The 8,743-nt window shown below is 51.2% G+C and overlaps 1 protein-coding gene across 5 annotated transcripts in view; it reads left to right on the top strand.

Moving 5' to 3' along the window:
- The first annotated feature begins 255 nt into the window (after positions 1–255).
- The window catches only part of LOC130525790 (EGF-like repeat and discoidin I-like domain-containing protein 3), a 68,235-nt gene continuing 59,747 nt past the window's right edge, over positions 256–8,743 (top strand). For 4 of the 5 annotated variants that reach the window (XM_057032970.1, XM_057032968.1, XM_057032971.1 and 1 more), the window contains exon 1: positions 256–619. In XM_057032970.1, coding sequence (XP_056888950.1) covers positions 556–619 — 64 coding nt within the window. In that variant the 5' untranslated portion in view covers positions 256–555. The remainder of the gene's footprint in view (positions 620–8,743) is intronic. The other variant, XM_057032967.1, reaches the window with a different exon arrangement.

The following is an 8,743-nucleotide window of genomic DNA, read 5'->3' on the forward strand; positions in this document are numbered from 1 at the left end:
GATTCTGACTCCAGATGCTGTAACCTGGATATCAGGAAAGAGCCACACAAAATGGTTTAATACCTCTGAATCTGTCTGTCTGTCTGCCTGCCTGTCTGCCTGCCTGCCTGCCTGCCTGCCTGCCTGCCTGCTGCCTGCCTGCCTGTCTGTCTGTCTGTTATTTATTTTTATTTTTTTATATTTATTGTGTCTGTGGTTTTATTTTGGAGGCACCCGCCGGAAGTGACGCTGCTATAACTCAGGGAGCTTTGACAGCAGCGGTCCTGGAGGAGCTCCGAGCGCACTCGTCGCTCTCTCCAGCACATCGCACCACTGCGGTAGGAGCTGGAACACAGTTCACCTGCTCCTCCACACTCACGCACACGAATCCGGGCGCGCGTCTGAGGACTCGATCGCGGAGGAGGACTTTAACCATAGAGGATCATAAGACCCCGCAGCAGCCGGGGCGCATCGCGGAGCGCGGGAGGAAGAACTTTTTGACTCCAGTCTCCGATCTCCTCTTTCCTGCCTGATCTCCGCAGCGTTGGACGCCAGCTGTGCCCGCCGGAATAGAGGATGGGACCGTTACTCCTCTCCTTCGCCCTGTGCGTGAGCGCCGCTGTCCCGCAGCACGTCAAAGGTGAGTGGAAAGTGGCTGGACGAGCGTCACAGCCACGAACACAAACTGATCGATCATCCGATCAAGGTGACCAAGCCAATCGATTTTCCTGAAGATATGAACTGCAGACGCTCGAATTGGGCCGTTTGCGCTCGCGGGAGCTGGTCAGCCCCTCCGTACGATATTTAAAACACGCAGGGCGCGTTAGTTTAACGGCTCCATGTGAAGGAGACTTGTTCTACTTGGTTTAAAGAGTATTTGCTGGATTTTGTTTGACAAAAGCCGGAGTCTCACTATGCGTAAAGCGCGGATGGACGTGCGCTCTCGCCTTTTTCTACCTGCTGTCACGGTGAGGCTCATTCAGCCCTTTACCCTCCTCTGCATCTCCAAAATACCCCCCAAAAGAAAGAAAAAAATAAGAAACCGCGCATATACGACCCTGGACACAATTCAACGGGCCTCAAATCCGGACTGGCCGCATTCATGCCTGAAGATGGAGCTCCTCAGAAGGGTTATTCCTGGAGAAGGTCAATCGTGCACGCGGGTCTGGAACAGGTTCTCCAGGAGTGGCTCATAGTTGAGAGTAGGGAAATCCAGAATCCTTCCACCTCCTCCTTCACTCTGCACAATTTTCCCGCTGAAGCAGGAACGTTTTGGCATTCGTCTGCTGCGTATTCCCAGCCAAGGATAGCGAACAGCACCTGGGGGATTCGTGCAAAGCGGTGCAGCCCGTGTGGAAGTAGGTCACGCCACCTATCTGTTCATTTAGCAACACGCGCGCCTGGGGAAGCCCACGCGTGTCCGGGGAATCTTGGTAAAGCGTCTGAATCCTCAACCCAGCGTCAGCGCCGACGCTCCCCGTTAGCCTGGCGTAACCACATGGGGGACACGGAGGAGTTCCAAATACACCCTGAACCACCGCTTAATCCCGGCCCCTTGAACACGTTGCAGGAGAGTTCCGACGTGTTTCGGCGCTGCTGCTTTAGTTCTCTTTTGCAAACTCTTTGTCCTGTCCTCCGGGTCGCTAAAATGTAGCGGGCGTCCTCAGAGACGAGCGCTGGCGACCGCTCCGTCGAGGTCGTGAGCAGCTGCGACGAATCGATGGGGCACAAACATTTGCCTTCAGGTAAAACAGACCATTGTTCCGAGCCCGCGCGGCCACACATCACATCTTCCGGTCGGTTACTGGTGCTGACTCTCACACATTGTTTCGGGTTCCGCCTGTCAGACGAGACAAAGCACATGACCGCGCCGGCGGGGGCCCCTGTTGTGAGACGCTTTTGTGCTTGACGGGACAGTCGGCCGTGGCGAGCTTGATACATCTTAATTGTAATCTCAGACGTGCCGTAACGGAGCCACAATTAAAGGCTTTCAGGCGAGCGCACGGCCATCTGGAGCCGCGTCGTGATTGGCCAGTCGTGATCGTGCGTTAATCATGTTGGTCACTGCTCATTTCACTCAGAGGATTCGCTCAGATGACGGAGTCGCCAGTGAGGAGGTGTGAAGGTGCTGACTGACTGGATTAGTCTGTTGCCCTGCTGGTTTAGGATTCAAGGGAAGCGCGGAGTCAAGGCTGCCGCTAGCGTCCGCTGTGCTGGGATAAAGAAAAGAACTGACCTTGCTGGGAGAGCACGAGACGCCAACATGGGCTGCTTTCATCCTATTGAATACGCTCACGTGTTCACAGCGTCCTCAGATGATGCATTTTGAACGCATCGTGCACATAATGAGGTATAACTGTCGCCCGCGGGGGGGATTGTTCGCCGCAGATGTTTGGCCCCAGATTAGAAAAGGAGGCACGAGGTCGCGCTGCCCCAGAGCAGGAGGCCATTTGGTCTCCTGTTGCAACTCTGCTGCTTTCTTGCTGTTCTTTCAGTTCCTTTGAGGAAAAATACCTGCGAGGAGAAACTTGATCCGTTTCCCCAAACGAAACGGTTTCACGCCCCCCGGTCGCCCCCATCGAATCGACAGAGCTGGAGGAGCTAATTGAAGAACGTCGCACGCCTGCGGATGATAACGATCTGGGTAAAGCTTGATTACACTCGCGGCAGGCTGAAGGTTACGGGCGTGTCAGCTGACTTCTAATAACAATGACATGTGAGCCATTTTGACGGCGCCCTTCGCTCCGGCTCTAAATGGCACGATATTCAATCAGTCGCCAAAGGTCAGACCTTCTGTCAGACCAGCAGCCAATGGCGGCGCGGCTCTCTGCTTGTCCCAGATGTCCACGCCGAGGAGCGACAGCGCGTCCTGTGAGCGACGGCTTCCCGGATTGGATGCAGTTCGCCTCTGCTGCGGAGCCGCCCTGCCCACAGCTCCGCGAGGGAGGTGGCGAGGACGCGTGCGGCGATATCGTGAGCGTGGCCCTGAGACGAGGACGAGCGGCGCCGAGGCAGAATCAGTCATCCCAGCCGTCACATAAACAGACCCAAAGTGTCCGACTGTTGTTTTGTTGTGCTTTAGCCCCCATCATTCAACGCTGGCCGGCTGATGGAGTCGGTGTCCCGCTCAGCCCAAATAAAGCGGGCCCATTAGCTCGCCTTCGGAGCGAAAACAGCTATTTAAAGACATCAGATAAAACTACAGGCTGCTGGCTGTAAAAATAGCTGCTGTTCACACCAGAAACCGCCGCCTTTTCATTTAAATGGCTGGCGTTTTTCTTCACACTCCTCTGGACAGTTTTCCCACACGCATGAGTTCATCATTCCTAAAATGTATCCACAGGAAGGCCGGCGTGCGTGAGCTTGTCTCCTTGGCGCTCTGTTAATGCCCGCGTCGGTCTGGAGGCGAGCCAGGGAAGGAACCAAAACAGATCAAGCTTCTGTAACACAGTCGAATAAAACAGGCTCTTTTTCTTGTAATGTTAGCTTGAGCTGAGCGTACTTGCTGCTCGGGTCCTGCAGCCGCACGCGCGCTTTCGTAGTTTCTTGAAGAACATCCGTGCGTGCCAGCAAAAGCAAGATTTCTTTGGTACGTTGTTAAAGCTGCTTTTACGCCGTCACGTTTACATGCAGAGCGTTAAATTGGACTGTTGACTTGGTCCCAGCGCACGAGCACGGGAGCGGAACGGTTACTGTCGGAGGTTTATGTCTCTGCTAAGCTACATGCTGATAGTCTCAGGGCCGTTTCTGGTCAACGTCACAGACCACAACACGGCTCAAAAGCAAGCTAGCAACTTAGCAATTCGCTTGCTCTGCTTTCATTTGTATCATCTGGGTGCCATTTTTTGACCTTTGGCACTGACTTCAGGCCAGTTTCAGCTTTAGAACAGCTTCAGATCGCTGTCTAATGTGTGTGTGAAATGCTCCGAAAAACCACAACGTCAGTGTCTGTGAAGCCCGGAAAAATCCCGGAGACACAGGTGTGACAGTATGAATTTGATTTCAAAGGAGATTTAGGAACTTTCCTTTGCAATTCTTCCTGGGAGGTGAGAGTCACTCTTCAAACAGATGCTCAGAGTGGGGCTGTAAGCTGGTCAATGACCCCTTTTTACCCACTTAGGTTCATTCTTCATCCCAAATGAAAAAGATTCTATCCTGTCCCACAGTGATTCAGTGTCCTGCCTCCGACAGGGCAGAAACCCTGTCCAGACCCGTCTGCTTTACAGAAACAAGTGAGCCAATCACAGCTTTCTGTTTTCTTGAGCGTTTTTGCTTCATTTCCTGTTATTTCAGATATTGTTACATTGTGTTTGAACTAAAATATTTCAAATGGTGCCAAACAGACTGAAATCTTTGGACAGAAAACAGAGGCCCAAATGTTAGCGAATGCTAGCTGAGTCTACCATGTAGCATTGAAGAGGAAGGTTGCTTTTATGTGCCCATAAAAGGGTTTTGCTTCATGCGTCATACTTTCTGTGGGGTTTAGAAAAGAGATAAAAAGAATGAAAAACTGCTGCTGCACATGACAAAAATGTATCCGATTAGCTTGTTTCATTTTTCACTTCCTCAGTCGAATTCATCAGGGTTTTGTTTGCTAGTTGTCAGGCGTGATTTCTCTGTGGGCTCTTCTGGGCAAACATGAAGACTTGAGTCCTCCTAGAAAAGAAAAACCCACTTCAGCATCAACACATCAATAGCTTTGTGCTTATTGCTTCCATTTTTCTCTAAAATTGACCATTGTGCCGCTCCATACAGGGTGCTAGGGTTAGGATCTCCTCACAATGACGGCTAATTAGCCGATCTACAATTAGGCCCACAGTGGCTGATGGCCCGGACGATTTCCCTTCACGCTGCTGCTCGTAAAAAACGCAGCTGCCCTGCGTTGTACTTTGCGGGAGGATGGTGATTAGCTCTCTCGGCGTTCCCCCATCGGCACGTGGAGGGACGGCGAGCTGTCTGATCACAGCCACACTACCATGCTGATGAGAAGGAGCCTTTTCCAAATGCACAAACATCCTAGAATTTGTTTGACTAATTTCCCTCGAAGACGATCTCCACAATAACCCGAACAATCTCATAGCTCAGCCTTGGATTTCTGTCTGCTAGCTCTTACGTAGCATCTGCAATGAACATCTGATTTTGTGCACGTTAAAACACTTGAGGAGAATCAAGACTGGAGCCCAAGTGTTACAATAAAAATAGCATCTTAGCACCAACAAAAGAATCGCTAGTTAGCGCCTGCAATCTGCCAGAACAACGGAGCCGTGTAATTACTGAATAACGAATCTCTTTTCTTCCTGCGAACACCTGAAACTCGGCACGACAAAAGTTAAAACATCGGAATGTCAGGAGGGTGGAGGGAGGGTGGAGGGAGGGTGGAGGGAGGGTAGAGGGAGGGTGGAGGGAGGGTAGAGGGAGGGTGGTGGGAGGGTGGAGGGAGGGTGGAGGGAGGGTGGAGGGAGGGTGGAGGGAGGCTGGTGGGATTTACTTATTTTGTTTGATCCAACACCTGTGTGTGTGTGTGTGTGTGTGTGTGTGTGTGTGTTGTGGATTAAGCAAACCTACCTGAACACTAAAGTCCAGCCTCATTTCTTCTAACCCGTTGCTCCGACTCGCCCAGTTTGTGATCAGATGGTGCTCAGAGTTCTAACTTCAAACCAGCCCTGAGGGCCACATTGGTATTCAAGGAGGGCGTAGCTGAATCTTGCCCCCCCCCCCCGGGCGAGACGAAACGGTTGCTCTTTTCTTCTTTAGCAGGAGTGAACTTTACAGTGGCGGGTTTAATCCATATTTAACCATTCGGTCTTCATTCATTTGTCATTTGATCTTTTTTTTCTTTTCATGTTTCAGCGGCGATCATTCTAAGGGGGGGGGGGGATCCTGAGATCTCGCTCTTTCCGCTCTGATTGAGAAGCGAGACCCCAAAAACGTCACCGCGGGGGGGCGTTGGCGCATTTGTCAACACACTAAACTCTTCTTCTTTGCTTACAAAGTCGGCCGTGCTGCTTCGCATCTGTTTGAAGACGTCGTCTCAATATACTTCTGATTTATCGTCCCAAGCTCTGCTCCAGTAGCAGCTCGCCGCCTCGGCTCAAGGCCGTGCGCTACTTTGCAGACGGATTTGAGGAGCTGCCATGAAGGAGCATTTCTCCTGACACGCGAGGTCCAGTTTTAAAGCCGGATCTCTCCAGTCCAGAAGCTTTCGTTTCCCCTCGGGTGCCAAGGAAGACAGCTGAACGTCTTCTTTAGCGTCAAGCCTCTCACCTTCAGGCTTCCCAAGCCCATTCAAACACACACACACACACACACACACACACACACACACACACACACACACACACACACACACCCGGCCCATAACCTGCCTCCTGATTGGTGGATTGCTTTCCGGCCTCGTTAGGCCAATCAGAGTGATGAGTTGCTGCTGTGCTGACGAGGCCGAAGAGTCGATTCTATGAGCCCTTAACGTCTGCTGACGGGGGCGGAGCCTCTTTTCGTCCGTCTGTCTGAAACGCAACTGACAGAAATTCCCAAAACACAAAGAAATTCCCCCGTTAGCCTCTGACGCCGCGGCAGCAATAAACACAGACGCAATCCCGCCATTAGTGTCCGCTCCTGCCTCGTTTACGCAACCCTCCGTAATTACCGTCCCTGACGACTGAATCCAGCTCCGTCCTGAGTTTAACAGCCGAGGATACGAGTGAAATTTACTGTTCCGAGGCTACAGCAACGGGTTCCTGGGTGCTAGCAGCTGTGTGAGTGAGACGGGATCCTCCCGCCGCACTCGATGGGGCAATTGTTTAGACCCCTCAGGCAATTTAAGCGCGTGCAGACGTCACGATGGACAACCTGAAGAAGAAACGACAGCATTTTATAACCCCCCCTTGCAAACCATCAGCAAATCCATCTCAGTCCGCCGGGATTCCAACAGGAAGTTCACCGTGTCCTTCCAGCCCGCGCCGCCGCTCCGCCCGATATTGTGCGAGGCGTCGACGCCGCGAGGCGCCTCGCGTGTCAGATTGGAAAGGTTTAAATGGCATCTCGATTCTGTGGCGTCTGGAAGTCGGCGGGATCTCTCACCTTCTCCACCGCCGCCGCGTCAGAGACTCGAGGAGGTGTGATTAGGCTTCTTCGGGTCGCCGCGCCGACATCAGCCGCAGCCCAGCACGGGTTTGATTCGATGCCACAGAATCTTCCCGTGTTTGCCTGGAGTACACGTGGAGCGATCGTTCGGAGATAAAACATTCCCACCGCATTATTCCGAGGCTTTTAGAGTAAGTAGAGTCCACTATGAAAACTCACTGGCCGTGGGGGGGGTTCAGTTTGTCAAGGCCCTTTTATACCGACGCCAGTGAATGTGGAGTACGACTGACCAAGGATCAGAAGCTATTGGTTTTTCTTCCCCCCCCCACGTGCTTTCAGCAGCCATACGTTACACGTGCACACGTGCAGCCCCTGATTAAAAGGGCACGCACGTGCGAGGCAGTAAGGCATCGTAAAGCCTCCATATAGGTGACCACAGGACCCACAAGCTCCCCATTAAAATTCAAATGAGCTGATTCGAATCTGTGATGAAAGAGTAATGAGACTTTGCTATCTGGGAAGGGATTCTGCCAATTAAGGCTTATTTGGTTTAAATTTTGATTTAAATCTATTTATTTTTCAGCGATTGTAGAAGAGTAGAAGTAGTAGAGATACTTCTAGGTTTAACCCCCCCCCCCCCCCCCCCCCCCCCGCCCATCCATGTGCTTCCTCTAACACCAACGTCCTCACGTCGATGGACGACATACGCGCGGCACAATGTCCTCATTAAAACGTGATTATAAGAGGCTGCAGCAGCATGAAAATTATAACTAAATCACGTTCCAGATTTATTGAGCGTGCTAGATGGTGCTAACTGAGGGCACACTCACGCTAGCAAACTTCCTCTAAGTCCAGGGGAATCCCAGGCTGTGCTAGTGTGTAGCGCCTTTAGCTACCTGTGAAAGGCTCTGATAATAAAAGGCAGCTGCTCCTTTTGGTAACTCGCTGTTTTGGTAACTTGTGCGTCCTCTGCTTTTACAAACTGACGGTGTGTGCATTTACATTTGTGTCTAAATTGGGCTGCACTTGTCGCTCTATGGGTGTGAATAATTTATGTTCTATGGAGCAGTTAGCATTGGTTGGATTATGGATGGCGTCGAGCCACCTCCCCGACGCCAAGTAGTGATTTGCACTGTTTTACTTTATTGATGCTACGCTAAACCAGCTGACCCTAAACATCCATAAAGACGTTAACCGTAGCAACAGCAGCGTTGGAGGCGTTTAGGCATCTGTGCTTGGAGCGCTGAAAAGCACTCAACATTGTGTTTACCGTGCTCGATCCTACCGGTTGGTACCGGTTGGTACCACAGGGCAGACTGTTCGTAAACAACTTGGTAGGATGTTTCTGCTGCAGGTCAGCAAAACACAACCCTAATTAATGAGCAATTTCCATCCACTTAACTAAAATACTTAATCAAAATATCTCCCTTGCACATATTTTTACTATTTTAGCATTAGCATTGGCTTTTGGCTCCGTTAAGTCAGTCTCGCTGTCGTGAGAGGGGCATTTTCTGAGGTATTATAACGTTTCCTGGTTTTTATCAAGCAAACCAAACCGTTCAGCAGACGTTATTATATAAATCGCTAAAAAGTTAAAAAAAAATCTCCAGATAGTTAACACGGGCACACAGCTCACCTGACTGTTACACTACCTGTGTCAACATCATTCCACCCATCACCC

The sequence above is a fragment of the Takifugu flavidus genome, chromosome 5 (genome assembly GCF_003711565.1).
Source record: "Takifugu flavidus isolate HTHZ2018 chromosome 5, ASM371156v2, whole genome shotgun sequence".
Taxonomy (NCBI): Eukaryota; Metazoa; Chordata; class Actinopteri; order Tetraodontiformes; family Tetraodontidae; genus Takifugu; species Takifugu flavidus.